This window comes from Moschus berezovskii, chromosome 14, assembly GCF_049115385.1.
Source record: "Moschus berezovskii isolate FMDL1 chromosome 14, NW_MosBer_1.0, whole genome shotgun sequence".
NCBI classification, from domain to species: domain Eukaryota; kingdom Metazoa; phylum Chordata; class Mammalia; order Artiodactyla; family Moschidae; genus Moschus; species Moschus berezovskii.
In genome coordinates this window covers 70,131,956-70,155,259 of record NC_142473.1, presented here as the reverse complement: position 1 = coordinate 70,155,259, position 23,304 = coordinate 70,131,956, and the positions used below count along the sequence as shown (strand labels likewise).

The following is a 23,304-nucleotide window of genomic DNA, read 5'->3' as shown; positions in this document are numbered from 1 at the left end:
GAGATTTTGAATAATAGGGCTATCAACCTTTTGTTTCCCTAAGTGAGGACCTTCAAACAAACAAACAAAAAAACCTAACATGTACCAGCATCACCACTTCATAAGGAAAGGATTTCTTAATACCTAAGAAGTGGGAAGGACATAATCTCAGAATCAAAATTGAATAGAGCATTCAACTTTCACTATCACAGGCTGAAAAAAAATGTTGTCATCATCCAGTTTATAAACCTTGGACCGGATGTTCTCCAACTCTTCCCAGTTCCCTGTGTGCTTGTGATCAGTCGCTCAGTCGTGTCTGACTCTTGTGACCCCCATGGACTGCAGTCCACCAGGCTCCTCTGTCCATGGGATTTTTCAGGCAAGAATACTGGAGTGGGTTGCCATTTCCTCCAAGGGATCTTCCCGACACAGGGATAGAATTGTGTCTCTTGCATCTCCTGCATTGGCAGGCAGATTCTTTACCACTAGCACCACCCTCTAGAATCTCAAAAATATCCTTGGAAAATTGAATCGTAAACTGTGGCGTTGACCAAATATTCAGCTGAAGGAGGTTTAATTAATCATTAATACATTTGAGTAATACAAAGCTGAGGGTTGGTTATAGGTATGTGTGCCAAGTAGCTTCAGTCGTGTTTGACTGTTTGCGACCCCTTGGACTGTAAGCTGTCAGGCTCCTCTGTCCATGGGGATTCTCCAGGCAAGAATACTGGAGTGGGTTGCCAATTTCTCTTCCAGGGAATCTTCCCAACCTTGGGATCAAACCCAGGTCCCCTGCATTGCAGGTGGATTCTTTACCACTGAGCAGCTGGGGAAGCTATAGGTAGGCAGACAGGGTCAAGAAACAGAAAGATAATGGAACTAATCCTTCTGGATTTCTTTTTCTATCCAGGGTTGTCAGGCCTGGATGCTAAAGCCAGCGGCCGATTAGGGACAAGAGCTATGGTGTACTACATGTCCACGACCATCATTGCCGCGGTGTTGGGGGTCATCCTTGTCCTGGCCATCCACCCAGGGAACCCCAAACTCAAGAAGCAACTCGGGCCTGGGAAGAAGAACGATGAAGTGTCCAGCCTAGATGCCTTTTTGGACCTTATTCGGAATCTCTTCCCTGAAAACCTTGTTCAAGCCTGTTTTCAGCAGGTAACCCAGAGTTTGGATAGTCTTGCTTCTCCAAACTCCTAAGTTATGAAGGTGATAACTTTGAGACTATGTCAGCAAATCAGCTGTGGGCAGTAACTTTTTTCATATTTATATCTCTGCCTAAGTGTTGTGGGGGCTCCTCTAGGGCAGAATTTTCGGATAGGAGTCGCTTAGTCTTTTCTTGGTTTTTTTCCCCTAAACTTCCATTTCTTTTGCAGTACTTTTAATAGCATTCAGCTCTGGAATTTCTCTTCTCCTTTTTCCTGTTTGTCTATTTTTCTTCTTTTTGGTTATTGTCTCTGTATCATCCACAGGCACAATTTTATCACCCTTTCCCACAACCCTCTAGAGTACCCCGGGGTTCTCGATCTTAGCAATGTAGCAAAACCACGCATGATCCATTTCAAAATGCTTATTTATGTTCTATAGAGTCAGAATCTCCAGAATGGGCCCAGTAATTGGGTATTCATCAAGTTAATACTTGAGGGTATTTGTCAAAGTAATGAGGACTGTAGAAATTTAAAGAAATTTTTGGATGCACATAAAGTCCCCATGTCCCTTCCCTAGGCTACTCATGTTTCCTCCTATAAATACGTATATATATATATTTATATTTATTTGTCACATATATGTTGTGTATGTGTGTATAAAATAAAAAAATATCAGTCTGGGAGTATTGCATCGTATACATGGTGCTACATTCCACTTTCTTGCTTAACAGTGTTTTAGTGTCATCTTTCTTTTTCTGCTGTGTAGTATTTCTAAAGGATAAATTTTAGAAGCAAAATATGCCCTGTCAAAGAGTTGATATTTTGAATTTGCTGATGTTATAAAAAATGGTCCTACAAAATTTGTAGCAATATATACTCCTACCAACTGCATACACACATATCTGTTTTTTTAACACACAGTTTTTAAAACCTGTTGATTCTGCTGGGTATGTTACCGGCCAGAGTTCTTAGACTCTAGAAATTGATAAGAGGTCAGACCAGAAATTCAGGCAAGGCTTTATTTGACCTCAGGCTGCAGCTGGAGGGAGTGAGAACAAGTAACATCTTCTCTTGCTCTGTCCCTGGATGTGTGTGGGGGGGGGGCAGTTGGGGGAGTGCAGGGGTGTGGGACAAGCTGGGCCCTTAAATTGGGTACTCTTGCCTGGAAAGTCCCACGGATGGAAGAGCCTGGTAGGCTGCAGTCCAGGGGGTCGCTAAGAGTCAGACATGACTGAGTGACTTCACTTTCACTTTTCACTTTCATGCATTGGAGAAGGAAATGGCAACCCACTCCAGTGTTCTTGCCTGGAGAATCCCAGGGACAGGGGAGCCTGGTGGGCTTCTGTCTATGGGGTCGCACAGAGTCGGAAATGACTGAGGCGACTTAGCCGCAGCAGCAGGAGCAGCAGCAGGGTAGTCCAGGGGTTAGGCCAGTAGGGTGCCTTGGGTGGTCTGCCCATTCCCTTGGTGGTGCTGTGTGCAGGGGTCGTGCCTGGTACCCTGCTTTTGTTCCAGGAACCTCAGAAGTGGCAGTTGGGTTTTGGGTCTTTTTGCATTATGTTGTTCATAATTTGCCTCAACTGTGCATGCATGCAGCTGTCTTTAGTCCCTAATAGCTTCTTTTTACTGTTGCTTGAGGAGACATTTGCCCCGGTGTAAGCACGGCAGCAAAGGGTCCCAGGTCCCAGGTCCCAAATCCTAGCCTCTCTCAAATAAATCCACTGAGTCAGTTGCCCAGACCCCCTTCAACAGACAACCAGCCTGTTGACTAGACCCAAAGTTAGTTTAGGTTAGAATACACCTCAGTTCCCATTAGCCCTGGTTGGAAGTAAACTTGAACCAAGCAACTTTCTTCAGCCATTTCCAGTGACTCACAGAAGAATAAATTTAGGAAACAGGTTATAGAGAAGAAAAGTCTGCATTCCCAGCTGCGCTCAAGGTCCCATTGCCACCCACTGCTGAGCCAGTGCACTCTGGATAAATCTGGAATATGGTATCTGCTTTCCAAGGCCACTTTGGATGCACTTGTAGCAAGGAGATATATTAAAGGAAACATCCCAGGCAGGAGAAGTTGAGTGGGGAGTGACTAGAAACCAACTAGGGGACCTCCCTGATGGTGCAGTGGACAGGAGTCTGCCTGCCAGTGCAGGGGGACATGGGTGTGGTCCCTGGGCCGGGAAGATTCTGCGTGCCATGGAGTGGCTGAGCCCATGTGCTGTGACTGCTGAGTCCGCGTGCTGCAACTATTGAAGCCTGCGTAACCTAGAGCCCGTGCTTCGCAACAAGAGAAGTCACTGCCACTAGAAGCCCTCACGCCCCAAAGAAGAGGAGCCCCACTCGCCGCAATTAGAGAAAGCAATGAAGACCCAGTGCAGCCATAAATAAATGCATTTAAGAAAATAAAAACATTCTTTGTCCTGCAAGCAGTCATAGATTAAAAAAAATAATAATAAAACAGGCTAGGGAAGGGGTGCTTCCAGGTACCCTTTCTCTAATGCCCCTGTCCCTCAGCCAGCCTATTTAGAAAGATGAGCTTGCTGGCTTTGAGGTGATGGACACAACCAGGTGCCAAGTCTATTCTTAACGTTTTGGAAAGAGCTCTCTAGAGCTGGAACAGCTGGCGGCTGAGCTGGTAGGAGACTGGGGGTGGGAGTAGTATCGGAGGGAGGGGAGATGGACAGATTTGGGCTTCCGTCTGGTACCCGATAACAACCACTCTCCATCCAAGAAGGAGCCTCTTTCGTCTGAGTGACTGGGGCAGGAATGAGAAGCAGGCAGGCCCCCAGGGCTGTGGATGTGAGCTAGAGGAGTGTTCTGTGGCGTCAGCTGTGCTCATGCTTCCTGAGCCATCCAGTCGATGGGCAATCTCTGCATGCTGCTGCCCTGGGCAAAGGGCACTGGGGAGTGGGGGCAGCACCAGGATAGAGGATCGGGCCATTCCCTGCCCCGCTCGGCCCTGGACCCACCCCTCCACTGGCAAAATTCACATGAAGAGTGAGCTGTTCGAACCCAGCGAAGCCCAAGGACATGGTCTCTTTGGGTTCAGACTACCAGAAAAAAAAAAAAAATCATGTGGAAAATTTTACCTCAGGCTGAGAGAGGGTGCAGATTTCATAAGCCAGTCTCCGGGCAGCCCAGAGGAAAGGGAGCTTAACCCACAAGCAATCCCACGGGCTTAGGAGGGTCTTGAAGAGGGTTGGAAGACAGGGAACGCTCAGATGGTGACATGGCATTGCCAGGAAGAAAGGCCGAGAACCCCATCTTGGTGGCAGCATCGCTAGCGCCTGGCCTCCAGCTCAAGTCACTCACCTGTGCTCTTTGGGAACTGCATTTTGGAGTCACTAGAACTCACTTTGAATCCTGCTTTAGTAACTACTGTGTCCTAGGGTTAGTTACTCAGCCCTGTGAGTCTTGAGGGGCTCCTGTTGACATAAGGGGTAGACAGATGTCACATGAACATGGAACACCTGCCACCTGATCCTGGAGGCCACCATTCATTCAGGCCGACGGCCATGGTGGCGCTAGTGGTAACAAACCCGCCTGCCAATGCTGGAAACTCAAGAGACACGGTTTCGATCCCTGGATCAGGAAGATCCCCTGGAGAAGGGAATGGCAACCCACTCCAGTAACCTTGCCTGGAGAATCCTGTGGACAGAGGAGCCTGGCAGGCTACGGTCCATGGGGCCACAAAGAATCAGACAAGACTGACGTGACTGAGCACACACATGGCCATTACTCCTTTGAGCTTTAGCTTTTTTAGCCTTCTCAGAATAGGCCTGTATTTGCTATGGTCCCCGCTTTGTCCCCGGGCACATGACTGTGTTGTCCATGGAGGCGTCCCTTCAGATGCCTCCTGCATTCTCTCTTTGGGCCGACGTTGCCCAGGCCAAGGGGGCTGTGAGCTGCCTGCTCCCATTCAGCCGGGCTGCCCCTATCCCAGCACAAGTGCATGTGGCCAGGTTGGAGCACAGAGCACTGCCTTGCCCCAGGGAGTGTATTCTCCCTCTTCCAGTTAGGAGAGCCGATCTGTTCAGCCTTGCTTACTCGTGGCTCAGCTGCTGGAGGATTGTGTCCATATAGTCTAGCAGGCAGCACAGGTGATGAAAGAACTCGGTGGTGGTCAGTGCATCTGAGCTGAAGTCCCAATAGCTCTATGACGTCTGATGAGTCACGTGACTTCTTCATGCCTCTTCTTTCGTGTCTATTTGGGCTTCGGCCATCTGTTGCCTACTATGTGCCGACACTGACATTCTAGGATTCTGCACGCCTTCTATTTTCATGCCCAGGGAGGTAGTGATTCTCTGGGCTCAGACGTTGCGTTTTCACAGCATGCAGAGTGTCTGGCACCTTTGAAAATAGGATGGCTGCCCCAGATGTTGAGCCTGAGAGCTTCTTAGGGGACTGTTGGCCCAGAGATGCTTGGGGAACATAGAGCAAGTCTTGGTATCATTGCCCGGAAGGAGAGGCTGTTTTCCCACCTCACACCTCCCTGCTGTGGTGGCTGCTGGTGGCTGGCACATCTGGCAGCCAGACGGAAATCCCCAGCAGAGCCAGGCTCTGGCAGGAGCCCGCATGAGAGTGTGTCTGTGAAGACTCCGTGTGACAGAAACCAGGCAGAGAGAAGCAAATCTTGTGGGTCATGGGGTGCTGATCTGACCCCCACCAAGACCCCCACCCTCCTATTCCTGGCCAGATCCAGGACCCGTCACAGGGGCCAGCAGGTCGGCCAACTGGGTCTCATATTTGATATAGTCTCCCTGGGAATGAAAGAAGCAGACAGGCGTCCCTCCGCTCAAAGTTTGTGTCCTGTTGCTGACCATACTGCTCATAGTAGTTACAAGAGAATGTCATAAATCCTGTCCCTACCATGGGGTGAGGACAGCCATTTCTCACCAGCATTTGTGCCTTAAAGCATCACTCTGTCAAACACAGACATATAAAATACTCCCCAATTTTATAATCTCATTTATGACATTTCTTATTTTTGGCATATTAGAAATTTAAAGACACGTAATTAGCTAGGATTTTGGTTATTTTAACAGCGTCTCATCTGTATGTTTTTTCCCCCAATCGCATTAGATTCAAACAGTGACGAAGAAGGTCCTGGTGGCCCCCCCATCAGACGAGGACAGCAACGCCACCAATGCCGTCCTATCGCTCTTGAACGAGACTGTGACCGAGGCTCCGGAGGAGACCCAGGTGGTTATCAAGAAGGGCCTGGAGTTCAAGGACGGCATGAATGTCTTAGGTGAGCACCCTTGTCTTCATCTCCTTCCGGGAGACACCTCTGCCAGGGCCACGTGGCCGGCCTTCCCCGCAGTGCAGCACCCGGGCATCCCCGGTTTCTTTCTCAGAAAGCCAGTCGCCCTGCTGTCCTGTAGGTGGAGCAAGAGGCTTTCTCTGGGGAGCGATCTGAGGGTGACTGGGGCTGAGAGTTGAGATGAAGGGCAAGGGAGAAGGCCGGGGCAATACCACGTGGGGGTGTGGGGACTGGAGTCGGAGAAGGAGAAGGGACTGACACTCACGGGGCACTTCCCCCGACTTTCTGCCTGGTGTTGGCCAGTCTCTTTCTCTGACTCTCCATTTCATGAGGTTACACTTCCAAGTCTTTCATTTCTTTCTCTTCTAGCCACCCTTGTGTGAGTCCCAGGACTGTGTAGGCATAGGAGCAGTCCCGCCCCAGTCCTCACAGTCTGTAAACAAAGGCAGTACTTTTAGAAGTGGAAAGTGTTGGCATTGGTGCTAAAAGGAGCTTCTCAAAAGGAGAGGCTTTTGTTTTAACTTTCTGGGTTTCCAGGGAGCCATTTCCCCAAGTGTGAAAGCTTCTGAACATGCCATCACAGGGGTTCTTGGTCTCTGCAGTTAGACCAGTTTGGATCCTGTTTGGATCCCTTATGGACCATTCACTGATTATCTAATTGTGGACAGATTCCTCTGTGTCTCAAGCTTCATGTGTAAAGTGGGCATGGAGTTGGCGTTTCTCCTGTAGATCATTGTGAGGATTCAATGAGACTGTACACGCGGACCCAGTGGTACATGCCACGTGCTTTATCACGTGAGCTGCTCTCATCAGAAAGGCGAGCTGCTCAGTAGGAAAGAACCCACAGAGGATACTCCCATCATGGGGGTGACTCCAGTTTGCTCAGTTTACTCCCCACCCACCCCCTGGGTCCATTCTCCCCACCATAACCCAGTCCACTGCTAGAACGGTGTCCCCAAGCCAAGACAGAGAGGCATTTGGTCATAAGGTACAAGAAATGGGAGATCTGTGTGGAAGAAATATGCTGATCCATGCAGAGCGAGCTTTCTAAGGATTTGAATGAGAGCTCTTCAGAAAAGACTGAGCTCGCTTTGTCATCTAGGAGATCAAATGCCCTTGTCTCTTTGGTAGGGGTGTCAGATAAAATACAGGGTGCCCATTTCATGTGAATTTCAGATAAACAACAGATAATGTTAAAGGGCTATGTCCCAAATATTGCACCGGATATACTCGTATTTAAAGAATGCATTCTTTGTCTGAAATTCAGATTTCATCTGGGAGTCCTTTTTTTCTTCTAAATTTGGTAACCATGCTCCTTACTCATCCAGAATAGTTGACTCAGCAAGATCGCCCCACCACTAAAAAGTGCTTTTTCTTTGACCTGGCAGGAACTGAGAGTGAGGGAAGAGATAAGCAGACCACGTTGCCAGGCAACAGAAGATCAATAAATATTGTTGACAATCAGTGAGAGGCGAGAGGAGGAAGGAGAAAGTGGGAGAGCTCCTCTGAGGAGGAGGGTTTGCAAACACCCTCCGCACTCAACCTTGAGTGGCTCTTCTTTCCACTGTCCAGATATCTGTGACCCTATCAGGCGTTCCCAACTCCTTGTGTCCCCCCACGACCCACGGTCAGTGTGGCCCCACTGTTTTGTACTGTGGCCATGAGTAATGGGGTCAGGGCTCTGGAGTGACTCATTCAGAAGACTTTTTGTGGTCATTTCCAGGGTCTTGGTGGATTCTGGGAAGTCACATGACCTTTGGCTGTATTGGGGAGTTTCAACACCATTCAGGACTCACTCAACCCCAGCGACCAAGCCTAAGAGGGCTTTGTTCAAATGAAACACTGGCTGTTCCAGTGAGTGAGTTCAATGAGGCAGTGTTTACAGAGGGAAATGACAGGCTGGCCATGAGTTTCTAAGTGCAGATTGAGGCCCTGGAAAGCTAAGGGAAGTTAGACTGTTGAGAAACTTCCCATTTACAAATCATGGCTGAAATAAGGTTCTTTCCATGGTCTTCCAAGGCAGAGATGGTGGCTTTTTTTTTTTTTTTGGTTTTGGTTTGTTTTTTGGCTTTGGAAAGTCCCAATGATCAAGCATTGCAATAGTGAAGATAAAAACTCCAGTTCCAGCCTCCCACTTCTTTAAAGACTCATTTCTCTACTCCCCAAACCTCCAGACGACTCTGGGCTTCACTTCAATTCAATCCCAACCACTTAAGTCAACTCCTGTGAGAGATTGTTCCTTTCAACATCTCTCTTTCTTATACTCATGGAGATGGACAGTTTCTGCTGACCCTGCCAGGGATGCTATTTTATTCTAGTTCTTTGGGACCTTGAGACCTTGGGCATTTTCTCTTAAAATTTCCAGATGGAATTAACCACGTGACACTAGCTATTCTCAGCCATGATATTCACAGATTATCACTCACCACACACCTAGAAAACTCCTCTCTGTGGGCTTGAGATGAGCCTAAATTTGATTTCCTCTGTTACTGCAGAACTAGGTCACTCTAATTCTAGGTCACGCTAATTCTCATTAAGCCTTTGTGTTTATGGCCAAAACTGACTTGTAAGTCACTAGTTAATCTTTCTGGCTAAGAGCTGAAAAGGGGAAATATTAAATATCATGGATTAAGAATTTCAGTGCAAGTGCTAGATTCTTTTTTCTGAAGAAGAGAGGGTCCAGCAAAGGACAGTTGAACAATCTGGGTTGATATGTACTTGGTATGAGAAGTGAATGGTTTTGGTAACTACGGAAAAGGTAAATTCAGAAGTTTGGACAGGAAGAATTTTCCCCTAAGAGAATCAAATCATAATGCTATAATTTACCTTGACATGGCTCAAGACTATGGACATAAATGGACACTGTAGGAAACTGGATATAATAAGGAGGGGCTAGAAATAAAGTCTGCCAAACTGGGACAGAGTAGGTATAGGGAAGAGGAAGGGGAGAGAGGGAAGAGTGGATGGCCCATACTACAGGGCAGAAAAGAAGTCAGATGGGCAAGCACAGGCCTGTTGCCAAGGGAACAATGACATTGATTTTTGCATAGTCCATGCAAGTCATTAGCATTGGAATACCAAGACTGGCAATCACAGATTGGTAGCTGAGGGGCACATGAGGACTGGTTATCAGAAATCCAGAGACACCACCCCCACAGGCAGTATGGGGACATCTGTTAGCCATGGAGTGCACCCAGACTCTGGGAGAGTCTGGTGAGACTCCAGGGCGAGATGCTGAGGAAGAGGGGCGGAGGGAATGATGGCAGAGAGAATCTTCCGGGCAGAAAAAAGCTGGGTCTTGCCTTGGAGGAACTAACATATCAGGCAGGTTTCCAGGACAGATACCCAGAGAATGAGGCAAAGGCAACACAGCAGTAAGATCCAAGGTTGGCGGTTGGTCTTGGTCCAGGACTTAGTGCAATTTGACGCTGACATCAAGAGGTGGGGACAGGGTTCCCCAGACCCTCCTGGCCTGGGATTAGATCGACCCTGGGAGCTGGGGTGCGGCTGCACTTAGATGAAAGTCAAGTGACATCAAGTAAAAGGAGATGAAGGCCAACGAAATAACAAAGAGTATATTCTAGTTTTATGATCCTGAAAAAAAAAAGCACACACAATAAAAAAGAAAGCGTTCTAACCGTTTGGACCATGGGAAAAATGATGATGAATTAATAAATAACAGGTTAAATCCAAACAAACTGGGTCATCTGGGGTTTCCCAGCTGTTTTGGATTTCTCATTGCTTTCCCTTTGATTTTTCAAGATTTCTTCCTCCTTCTCAAACAAGCAGTAGAAAAATAATTTCATGTTTAGGATTTTCCTAAAGTGAAACATATACCAACCATGCATTAATTTGGGATAACACCAAACTAATATAGACATAACCCTGGCAAAGACTGAATTGGCTAATTGGTCTCTACTCTTCTAATATTGGCTCCAAGGTTTGCATGATAATCCCCAAGTCCCAACAAGCCTTCCTTCGTTAATCTATGTACTAATGGAATCTGCTTGCACATGACTTCATAAGTGAGGGGGAGAGAGAGAGAAGAGAGTACTTTTTAGTTTAGAATGAAAATGAATTCATTTTCTCCAAGGAACTAACCTGTTTACAGTTCAACTTGCTCATGTGGAAAATATTCAGGAAAGCCATAATTATGCAGGGGAAAGGTATTTTCAGTGTGGGACATAATACTTCTGTCTTTTAATGCTTAATTCATAGGGTAGCCAGTAGTGAGAATATGGCTGCATACACAGGAGATGGTTACAAACAAGAAGAAAAGACGTATTTTATCATTTGTCCTTTTGTGTTCTGTGATTCACCCAACAGGTCTGATAGGGTTTTTCATTGCTTTTGGCATTGCCATGGGGAAGATGGGCGAGCAGGCCAAGTTGATGGTGGAATTCTTCAACATTTTGAATGAAATAGTAATGAAGTTAGTGATCATGATCATGTGGTAAGTGGATCTGTTCTTACATCATTGTGGTGGGGGTGTGAGGTGGCCTTGGGGTCTCCAAAGGACCCTGGACCCTCCTAGCAGGAAAGAGTGAGCAGGCATGAATCAAGGAAAGATTTCTCTGGAAAGACTTTGAAAAAAAGGAATAGAACTCTCTTTTTTGGAATTTTCCATAGAAAATGATCAGGAAAACTATAAAACCTGTGGGACAGATCTTATCTGCCATTTGTTTTGTGTGGCCTGTGAGTTAAGAATGGGTTCTATGTTTTTACTTTGCTGAAAAAAAAATCCAGAATAGTAATAATCACAACACGTGGTTATGCAAAATTCACATTCAGTGCCCATAAATAGTTTTGTTGGGGCCCAGCCTACCTATTTGCTCATGTATTGTCTAAGGTTGCTTTTGTGCTAAAAGACAGAGTCGAGTAGTTGTGACCAAGACTGTAGGCTGAAATCCTAAAATGTTTACTATTTGACCCTTTCATAAAAAGTTCACCCATCTCTGCCCTGCAGGAAAAAAACACACACATACACACAAAAACAAAAAACTGAAAACCAGACAAGCTGGAAATATCAATCAGTTATTGTGAATCTGAGCAATATCAGGATACACTGCACTGAGATAGGGCCAAGATCCCAAGGATGTGGCATGGCCCAGGGTGTGTGGGAGAATCACTTCTCCAGTATTCTGGTGTCCAAAATGAAATGCCTCTTAGATCTGGGTTCTCATGACTCATACAGAAAATGAATAAATAAGTAAATAAAAGGCAGTTCTTAGGCCATGCAAGAACAAGTGCCATCACACAGGATTAAGCGCTCTTGGAAATCTGGTTCCACCCTCCAGTTTTACAGGAGAGAAAGCTGTGGTCCCAAGACACTAAATCTTGATTCTTTAACATTGTCATGATCACCATGATCTTTATGGATTTCCTTTTATCTGCTGAGAGTCATGAGAGTGCTTCATACCTCTCAAGTGTAATCCCCATAACCCTGCAAAGATGGTGTTATGGTTCCCAATTGACAGAAAGGCAATTGAGGTTCATGGAGGTGAATTAACTTGCCTAAGATTTTATAGCCAGGGAGAAGAGGAGCTGGTGTTTATAGTGATATCAAAGTCTTTGGTGTGTACGTGGGTGGGGGTTTTGTTGTTGTTTGAATCATGTGAGTGGTATTGTCTCCAGTTCATCTCATGTGTGTTTATGGTCAGTGGTTCTGAAGTCTAGGGTAGCCCAGGACAGCATTAGCTTCTTCTCCTTCACAAGGGATCTGTGTCACCTCCAGTTACGGGAAATTTCTTATGTTCAGAATCTACCAGATAGAACGATTTTTACATGTATTCATTTCAGATCCCTACGATGGTCCTGTATGCCTACCTGGGAATAAATTAAAACCACTCTTAGACCAAACAACATGTGTGTTCTGTTTGCCATGGGAATTTTGGGTTACAGATTCCTTCACTCTGCCTGCTCCAGTCCCCTGCACCTGCCTCCCCAATCCTCCTCCACTTTCCTTCCCCTGAAATTCCACCTGTTTAATCTCTTCTTCCTTTTCTTGGCCCTTACTTCCCACCTTACAAGGGCAAAATCTGTTCTCAACTTGTATTTTATCACCAAGCACCTTGATGTGCCTGTAGTAAATTCCTACTAAAACTTTAGGAAGAAGTGGGCTAGCTGAAAGCCCCAGGGTCTTAGATCAAGAAGATATTCCTCATGATTTCATGAACCATATTTAATAGTTCGGCTCTGTTCTAATCATTGCTTTATTGACTTTGGAAACACGGAAAAGATTCTCGTACAATATTGTGTTCTTCTCAATTATTGTATTGATTCTTCAACTTCCCAGGCAAAGCTAGATTTCTAAATATTTCTTTTGTGTGAAGATTTAAAGTCGCACACAATGTCATGCTGTAAAAATATTTTAAAATATCTTTTAAGGACTTCTCTGGTGGTCCAGTGATTAAGGCACCATGCTTCCAATGCAGAGGGCATAGGTTCGATCCCTGGTTGGGGAACTAAGATCCCACATGCGCATGGCAAAAAAAATAATCTTTTGTCTTTTGAATCCATTCTGATCTTGCTGAGAGTTTAATAAATGGTAATATGCAAAGCTTCCTCCAGCCCAGCACTTCTCATGATATACTCTGCATATAAGTTAAATAAGCAGGGTGACAATACACAGCTTTGATGTACTCCTTTTCCTATTTGGAACCAGTCTGTTGTTCCATGTCCAGTTCTAACTGTTGCTTCCTGACCTGCATACTGGTTTCTCAGGAGGCAGGTCAAGTAGTCTGGTATTCCCATCTCCTTCAGAATTTTCCACAGTTTATTGTGATCCACACAGTCAAAGGCTTTGGGTCCATCTAGTCAAAGCTATGGTTTTTCCAGTAGTCATGTATGGATGTGAGAGTTGGACTATAAAGAAAGCTGAGCACCGAAGAATTGATTCTTTTGAACTCTGGTGTTGGAGAGACTCTTGAAAGTCACTTGGACTGCAAGGAGATCCAAACAGTCCATCCTAAAGGAGATCAGTCCTGAGTGTTCATTGGAAGGACTGATGTTGAAGCTGAAATTCCAATACTTTGGCCACCTGATGCGAAGAGCTGACTCATTAGAAAAGACCCTGATGTTGGGAAAGATAGAAGGCAGGAGAAGGGGACAACAGAGGATGAGATGGTTGCATGGCATCACCGACTCAATGGACATGGGTTTGGGTAGACTCTGGCAGTTGGTGATGGACAGGGAGGCCTGGCGTGCTGCGATTCATGGGGTTGCAAAGAGTCGCACACAACTGAGTGACTGAACTGAATGGATATGCAAAGAAGAACAGGCGTCTTAGTTTTAAACATTAAAGATCTGCCTTTACTTCCTAGAATTCCTAGCAGAGTGAGCACCCTCACTGTAAATATGCAGCTCAGTTTTCTTTACTATGATGTCAATGATGTGGGTTGTGTATGAAAATTCCTTCCTTCATCCATGCCAGTGTCATTTCCACTAAGCCCTTGAAGCAGAAGGAATCTTCTAGGAAATCAGATGAGTCATGAGATAAAGTGTAGCCTCCCTTCTCCCCAGGGATGGAGTGGGTGTGGATCAAAATGTTTCCTCTTCACTGAAACCAAAACTCCTAAAGATTTAGCATCATATCCCAGGAGAAGAAGAGCAATTGTGAGTCAGGAGCAAGGCCTATGGAATGGTTTCTAACAGCTGTTTGGTTACCACATCCAGCCCAACAGTCTGGAGGGTGTAATATGACGTGAGCTGTCAATCCTACATATTTATTTCATTCTTCAGCTGCCTTGCAAGCAATTGATAATGATGTGTATAAGAAGGTTCTGGATAAAACAGTCAACCACGTCTTAACTGACACCCTCAAAGCTTAAATCATCAGAGTTCTTTTGTAGTCTTCTCTATGCAATAGTAAGAATAGTAATAATAGTTAAAAAACAAACTAGTGCTGCCATATATCCCTATAATCCCCCCCTGGCCATATAACCCCCCAAAACATGATCCGATAGGATACATGCACCCCAATTTTCATTGCAACACTGTTTATAGTAGCCAAGACATGGAAGCAACCTAAATGTTCATTGACAGGTAAATGAGCAAAGAAGATATGGTACATATGTACAATGGAATATTAGCATTAAGGAGAATGAAATAATGCCATATGTAGTAATATGGTTGGATCTAAGGATTGTCATGCTGAGTGAAGTAAGTCAGACAGTAAAGGAGAAATATCATATGACATCCCTTATATGTGGGATCTAAAAAGAAATGATACAACTGAACTTATTTACGAAATAGAAATAGACTCACAACCTTAGAGAATGAACTTATGGTTCCCAGGGGGAAGAATGGGGGCAAGAGATGGTTAGAGACTTAGGGATAGACATGTACACATTGTTGTATTTAAAATGAATGACCAACAAGGTCCTACTGTATACACAGGGAACTCTTCTCAATGTTATGTGGCAGCCTGGATGGGAGGGGAGTTTGCAGGAGAATGGATATATGTATATGTATGGTTGAGTCCCTTTGCTGTCTATCTGAAACGTCACAACATTGCTAATCGGCTATACTCTGATGTAAAATAAAAAGTTGTTTAAAAATTTTAGAAAAGAGTAGTAATAATAGCACAAAGCATCATTGAGGAGATTGTTATTAATCTAGCAATGCTAGCATGGGATGTGTTAGTCACTCAGTGGACCCTATGGACTGTAGCCTGCCAGGCTCCTCTGTCCATGGGATTTCTCAGGCAAAAATAATGAAGTGGGTTGCCATTTCCTTCTCCAGGGGATCTTCCAACCCAGGGATGGAACCCATGTCTTCTGCATTGTAAGCAGAGCCACTAGGATATTAAATTAATGACAGAATTGTTAAATTCTTGCTATATGTTCAGCACTTTTTCAATTACTCTCCTGTATCTATTATTGAGAAGGTAATAATTATTATAATCATTATTTTAGGTCATAACTAAGATTTTCCAAATTGCTGCTACATGCCTAATACTGTTCCAGTATTTTACATGCGTTGACTCTTTTATTTGTCACAGTAAGACCTAGTGAAAGTGCTGCACTCAATATGCCAGCAAATCTGGAAAACTTAGCAGTGGCCACAGGACTGGGAAAGGTCAGTTTTCATTCCAATCCCAAAGAAAGGCAATGCCAAAGAATGTTCAAACTACTGCACAGTTGCACTCATCTGGCAAAGTAATGCTCAAAATTCTCCAAGCCAGGCTTTAACAGTGCATGAACCGTGAACTTCCAGATGTTCAAGCTGGATTTATAAAAAGCAGAGGAACCAGAGATCAAATTGCCAACATCCGCTGGATCACTGAAAAAGTGAGAGAGTTCAAGAAAAACATCTACTTCTGTTTTATTGACTACACCAAAGCCTTTGACTGTGTGGATCACAACAAACTGTGGAAAATTCTTAAAGAGATGGGAATACCAGACCGCCTGACCTGCCTCCTGAGAAATCTGTATGCTGGGCAAGAAGCAGGAGTTAGAACTGGACATGGAACAACAACTGGTTCCAAATCGGGAAAGGAATACATCAAGACGGTATATTGTCACCCTGCTTATTTAATTTATATGCAGAGTACATCATGAGAAATGCTGGGCTTGATGAAGCACAAGCTGGAATCAAGATTCCCGGGAGAAATATCAATAACCTCAGATACACAGATGACACCCCCCCTTATGGCAGAAAGCGAGGAGGAACTGAAGAGCCTCTTGATGAAAGTGAGAGAGGAAAGTGAAAAAGTTGGCTTAAAACTCAACATTCAGAAAACTAAGATCATGGCATCCGGTCCCATCACTTCATGGCAAATAGATAGGGAAACAGTGGAAACAGTGAGAGACTTTATTTTTGGGGTCTCCAAAATCACTGAAGATGGTGATTGCAGCCATGAAAGTAAAAGATGCTTGCTCCTTTGAAGAAAAGCTATGACCATCCTAGACAGCATATTAAAAAGCAGAGACATTACTTTACCAACAAAGTTCCGTCTAGTCAAGGCTATGGTTTTTCCAGTCGTCATGTATGGATGTGACAATTGGATTATGAAGAAAGTTGAGCACCAAAGAATTAATGCTTTTGAATTGTGGTGTTGGAGAAGACTCTTGAGAGTCCCTTGGACTGCAAGGAGATCCAACCAGTCCATCCTAAAGGAAATCAGTCCTGAATATTCATTGGAAGGACTGATGCTGAAGCTGAAACTCCAATACTTTGGCCACCTGATGCAAAGAACTGACTCATTTGAAGAGACCCTGACGCTGGGAAAGATTGAAGGCAGGAGGAGAAGGGGACAACAGAGGATGAGATGATTGGATGGCATCACGGATGCGATGGACAGGAGTTTGAGTAAGCTCTGGGAGTTGGTGATAGACAGGGAAGCCTGGCGTGCTGTGATTCATGGGGTCACAAAGAGTCGGACACGACTGAGCGACTCAACTGAACTGAAGACCTACCAAAAATAGGTAGTTTGGTGAACTTCATTTTCCAGATGAGAAAACCATGCACATTGGTTAGCTTGCCCAGTGTTGCATGGCCTTAGTAATGGGAATTAAAAAGAAATGTTATTAAAGTCAACTTCTATCTGAACTGGGGATCTTCCTCTTATGAGCTGAGTGATGTTAGACAAGTTAGGTACACGCTACACTCCTCATCTTCACCTGTGAGATGGGTTGATCATAGAATCCACATCATAGGGTTGCTGTGAGAATTGAGTGAAATTGTGACAAATAGTTGTGGAGCAGATCCTGTGTGCTGGGACCCGTCTAAGCATTTTATACGAACTAGTATAATAATCATTAGGGCTTCCCTGGTGGCTCAGGGGAGCTTCTCTTGTGGCTCAGATGGTACAGAATCTGCCTGCAAGGTTGGAGACCTGGATTTGATCCCTGAGTTGGGAAGATCCTGGAGAAGGGAAAGGCTACCCACTCTAGTGTTCTGGCCTGGAGAATTCCATGGAGTGTATAGTCTCAGTTCAGTTCACTGTATAGTCTATAGGGTCACTGTATAGTCTAAAGAGTCCGGCATGACTGAGTGACTTTCTCTTAACTGGTGGCCCAGCAGTAAGAATCTGCACGAGGCACAGGAGATGCAGGTCCAATTCCTGGATCAGAAAGATCCCCTGAAGGAGGGCGTGGCAACCCACTCCAGTATTCTTGCCTGGAGAATCCTGGGGACAGAGGAACCTGGTGGGCTACATTCCATGGGATCGCAAAGAGTTAGACATGACTGAAGTGACTTAGCACGTTTGCAGGCACAATATTGTTATTATATTATAATTATCATTATTATCAATTCAATCCATAAGCTTTGTTTCTCTGTGCTCATGAATTCCTTAAGAAGCCTGCAAAGCCCTCTGAATCACCTAAAGGAAAGAAAGAAAAACTCTTAATTTCGGTGTGATTTTCATATCCTCATTTTTTGCAGAGTGCTTTAAAACATTTTTTTTTCAAAATCTGCAAAACATATGGAAAGTAAAACTTTTCATATTCTCACCACCATAGAAACATACAGTAAGAAGTGAAATCTCTCCTCACTGTTTCAATTCTTCCTCCCAGTTAACCCACTACCGCCACCATCCATCCACCCCCAGTCCACCAACCACCCATCCATCGATTCATTCTTTCACTTCCAAAATACTTTTGAGCGTGTCTTCTCTGCCAGCAACAATGTTAGGCACTACTCATATAATGGAGCCTGGAGGCTGCATGAACTGACTTTCACTCTATCCTAAAAGTTCTAGCCCCCATATGGTAACTCTCAGCAAAAGTGACTTTTTGGATAACCAGAACCTCTCCTGAAGTAAAATGGGAAAATGGAGATTTGTGCTTCTTCCTTACCCTGAATATGGACAGCACCTTGGGTAATTTTTGGAATCTTTATTGATAAGTTCTTCCAACACTTGAGTTCTCTTGAAATCTGCCCCAAACTGGTAGACTGGTGTTGTTATTGGCAACGTGTGGGACAGACCACAGTGACTTCAGGGCAGGACTGAGAAAGTCCCTCCACTTACCTCTATCCACTCCAAGTGTCTGGCCCACCATCTGTCCTGTCTTTGAAAGTCCCCAGTTAATCATTTTAGTGGGTTAAAACTGGAAGCCTTGAATAAGTTGCAGCTAAATAAAGGAAATGGTTCCCAAAGACTAACCAAGGAATATCTGTATTCTAGCCATTGCAGATCAGATTTTATCGCTGAAAACACTGATTTCTAAACACATCAGAATGACTTGGGGAAATTGTTTGGGGTATAAATGCCCCAAGGCTAGCTCTAGGAAATTCTCAGTCAGTATGTGGTGGGTCCAGGGAATCCTTGTTGTTTCAGGCAGGCCAGGTGATTTGGAGGCAGGAGTCTGCGGTTACACGGGCTGAGATTGGGTAAATTAGTGCTGTGGATGAGCCTGTTCATGGAGCAGAGAGCAGACCTTGGTGAGAACCTTAAGATAATAAGAACTGAGGTATGAAGTGGGCGGAGGAAGAAAAGAGTGATGCAACAGTAAGAAAAAGATGCCACAGGCCAGTCCTGGATGAATCAGTGGCTTTGAAAATGCTGTCCAGAGCTGAGGATACAGCCAGTTTCAGGGCAGCATGGGAGCCATTCCCTCCCCCAACTCTGTAGTCATATCCTTCTGATTTAGAAACTTCTGGGCATCACTTGGCTTTAGAAACCTCACAAGAGTTCTCAGCCTCTTCACGCACTTTGGTTTATGGCTTTGGTTGTTTGCTTCAACCTTAACCCTGTATACGAGACTGCAAAAGAGACATAGGTATATAGAACAGTCTTTGGGACTCTGTGGGAGAGGGTAAAGGTGGGATGATTGGGAAGAACAGCATTATAGCATGTATATTATCATATGTGAAATGAATCACCAGTCCAGGTTCAACACATGATACAGGATACTTGGGGCTGGTGCACGGGGATGACGTGGAGGGAGGATATGGGGAAGAGGGAGGTGGGAGGGGGGTTCAAGAAAGGGAACACATGTACACCCGGGGCGGATTCGTGTCAATGTATGGCAAAACCAACCAATATATTAATGTAAGGTAATTTGCCTCCAATAAAATAAATTAAAAAAAAAAAGTGGTGACCTTGAGCACTTGCTTATAAAATCATCTATAGTTGGGTGGCAGTAGCCTGTGAGATACCTTGAAAGGGAAAGGGAAAGTCGCTCAGTCATGTCTGACTCTTTGTGACCCCACGGACTGTAGCCTGCCAGGCTCCTCTGTCCTTGGAATTCTCCAGGCCAGAATACTGGAGTGGGTAGCCATCCCCTTCTCCAGGGGATCTTCCCAACCCAGGGATCGAACCCAGTTCTCCCGCATTGCAGGCTGATTCTTTACCAGCTGAGCCACCAAGGAAGCCTTAGAAAGTCTTTTTAACTCAGACTTGACTCATTCAGCATGGTGATGAGGGGACATGAGTAGATGTGTAGAAACAGAACAAGCAAGGGATGCCTGCGTCAGGGGGATTCCCCCATGGCTTAGTCGGGGAAGAATCTGCTTACAATGCAGGAGACACAGGAGCTGTGGATTCAGTCGCTGGGTTGGGAAGATCCCCTGAAGGAGGAAATAGGAACCTACTCCAGTATTCTCACCTGAAAAATCCCATGGACAGAGGAGCCTGGCGGGCTACAGTTCACAGGGTCGAAAAGAGTTGGACGTGACTGAGCAGCTAAGCATGCACACCTGTGTCAGCAATCAGAGAACTAATGGTCCTGACAGGGATTGGTGGGGGGCAGGACTTCCGATAGTGTGTACATATGTGGAAGTTCAAAAACGTAATCACAGACTTCCCTGGTGGACCAGTAATTAGGATTTTGCCTTCCAATGCCAGAGGTGCAGGTTTGATCCCCTTCCCTGGTGGCTCAGACAGTAAAGCGTCTACCTATAATGCGGGATACTCAGGTTCAATCCCTGGGTCAGGAAGATCTCCGGGAGAAGGGAAAGGCTACCCACTCCAGTATTCTTGCCTGGAAAATCCCATGGACGGAGGAGCCTGATAGACTACAGTCCATGGGGTCGCAAAGAGTCGGACACGACTGAGCGACTTCACCTTCCTTCCTTGGGGAGCTGAGATCCCACATGCCTTGTGGCCAAAAAGCCAAGTCATAAAACAGAAGCAGTATTGTGACACATTCAGTAAAAACTTAAAAAAAAAAATCCACTTAAAAAAAAACCCTAATTCTCACAGCAATCCCATGAAGTTGTAGTTAGCCTCTCTAAGCCTTGACTTGCACATCTGTTAAATGGAAATAAGTCACCAGCCAAGGTCACAGAGCTGGTAAATGGCTGGACAAGCTCCACCTCTCATGTAATTGAGCATATGACTCTCATCTACTCCTCATGGCTTTGCTGTAACCCAGGAAGTGCTTGCTCCAAGCACAACTGTTAGAAAAGAAACCACCAAATCTGCTCACTGTCCTTCTCTTTTTTCTGACTCCCCTCCTCCAGCTGGGAGCCTGACTTCATTTGCCCCACAGTCTTTCTTTCAAATATATTCATAGTTCTTAATAAGGTAGCAGTGTTCCCACAGACATGTTCATTTCAGTCAGAAGTGTCACAGGCTAAACAATTTCATGCTCCAACATCAGCAGGTTAAGCAGTGAAAAAGGGGTGATGCCAAGCATGTGAAAAGTATACCCAAGGTGAGAGAGAAAGAACATGGTTGGCTGAAGGAAAGTGAGGACAACAGTATATTGTTTCCAAGCATACTATAAGATAATAATAATATAGACATAGAAAATAAGTTTATTTTAGGATAGATTGGTAGGTGGCAAATTGTTTGCTTCTGTACAAAAAGCTACAACTGCTCCTTCAAGGAAGTGGTTTGGTGGGTAGAGGTGAAAACCCCCAGTGGTAGAGTTTCAGAGATCTGAGATTATTCTCCTCCTCCTCTTTCCTGGTTTCATGATCTTGGGCCAGTTATTTAACTTTTCCAAACCTCAATTTCCTCATTTGCCAAACAGCCATAATGAGATCTTGGTTTTAGGGTTGTGGTAAGAATTAAATGTGTGGATCTCTCCCCATAATGCTTGAAATTCGATGAGTGGCAGCCAGCATTCTTGTCGGAGTAAGTATGGAAAGAAACATTTTGAAATTTGGACGTGATAAAATCACGTTTCTCTAAACACGCTCGTTGGCTCATATGATTTTCTTGTTTGGGCAGCTCTGTCTCTCTTTCTCTGTATTTTTTTAGATTCTTTTCAAGCCAAAAACAAAGCACAATTTACAAACACCAGTGTTCATAAGTTGATGAAACTTGAATGAGTTTTCTGGGAAGCTCTAGATTTATTCTCAATTTTCAAGAAAGGAGATATGGAATAGAGAAGTCAAACAAGATTATTAAAGATGTAACCTGGGTGTCTCTTAACTTTAAGCATGGTGCTTACTTAAGAGGTGGTAAAACTTGTCTCCTCTAGCCCTAAAAAATTACATGAGCAACAACGTTTATCTTGGGACTTTTCATCACAGCAGGAACCACTGGGTACATAGGAAAGATTTCAGATAATGTGGCTAGTCAGAAGCAAAATATAGTATGTCTTGAGTCTCCTGGTCCACTTTTGTAAACACTCTGTACAGAAATGTGGAGGGTTCTCCTCAGGGTGTGGCACCTAGGAGGGCCCAGATTTTAAATTCTGAATCCCGTCCCCAGCTCTTTCATGCTTTTTCTTTTATATTTTTCAGGTACTCTCCCCTGGGTATTGCCTGCCTAATCTGTGGGAAGATCATTGCAATCAAGGACTTAGAAGTGGTTGCTAGGCAACTGGGGATGTACATGATCACCGTGATTGTCGGCCTCATCATCCATGGGGGGATCTTTCTCCCCTTGATTTACTTTCTAGTGACCAGGAAAAACCCTTTCTCCTTTTTTGCTGGCATTTTCCAAGCTTGGATCACTGCCCTGGGTACCGCTTCCAGGTAGAGAACACAAGAAATCCCCGTTTCTCTCTGCTTGCTCCTTTAACTTCTTTGCAGCTCCTTTTTCAAAACCTTCCCATCACAATATTCAATGAGAAAACTTTTCACATATTATTAAAATATTTTTGAAAAAGTAGAACACTGTAGCTTCTTGGCTCCTTTTAGGAACTTTTGATTTTTCTGATGAACTTTTTGCTGGTATGCCACTGTCCTGGAACTACGATCTCATATAACATTTCCCAGGTGAATGTATACTGTTTATCTTTAGGCATAATTTGCCACATATAGCATTAAGGAAAAGTGTTAGTCGCTCAGTCATGTCCAATTCTTTGTGACCCCATGGAATGTAGCCTGCCAGCCTCCTCTATCCTTGGTATTCTCCAGGCAAGAATATTGGAGTGGGTAGCCATTCCCTTCTTTAAGAGATCTTCCCAACAGCGGGATTGAACCCGGGTCTCCCGCATTGCAGGCAGATTGTTTATGATCTGAGCCACCAGGGAAGCACATATAGCATGAGTTCAGCTTTAGATGTTTTCCAAAAGGGTATAACAGGATGCTATTTAATTTAAGAAATTCTCTCACCTGTGATTTGAAAAATGCTATTACAGCATATCACTCTATTGAGTAATTTTTCAAGAGTAAGAGAAAAAGGTTTTGCAGGGTGAATGGTAGGTTAGGTGAGATTTTTCAAACAAACTGGAAATCAGACAAGTCTTTGAACCCATAATGGACTATTCAGTCCCATTGATTTTGAGGAAAGTCAGGTTGGTATTGATTTGACTTGACATTGACTAAGAGTTGGTTCCTTCTTCGTTACCTAGTTCCAGCACCTCAGAAGCCAGCGAGGACTCCAGAGATATGCAGACAAAAAAAGCAAAAACTCTTCTTCCTTGGATACCACTTTGGACTGAATTTAGCAAAAACAAACCAACAAATCAGCAAAAACAAGTACATAAGAAACACCAAGCAATGTAGAATTTCCAAGACTAAAGGAGCTTTATTCTCTAAACCTGCAATGTTTGCTTTTATTTCTACACA

At 44.6% G+C, this 23,304-nt stretch overlaps 1 protein-coding gene across 1 annotated transcript in view; it reads left to right on the top strand.

Moving 5' to 3' along the window:
- SLC1A2 (solute carrier family 1 member 2) overlaps positions 1 to 23,304 on the top strand; it is a 64,475-nt gene that overhangs the window by 3,762 nt on the left and 37,409 nt on the right. The window contains exons 3-6 of the mRNA XM_055423842.2: positions 890 to 1,140; positions 6,210 to 6,378; positions 10,717 to 10,843; positions 22,033 to 22,266. Of these exons, the coding sequence (XP_055279817.1) occupies positions 890 to 1,140; positions 6,210 to 6,378; positions 10,717 to 10,843; positions 22,033 to 22,266 (781 nt within the window). The remainder of the gene's footprint in view (positions 1 to 889; positions 1,141 to 6,209; positions 6,379 to 10,716; positions 10,844 to 22,032; positions 22,267 to 23,304) is intronic.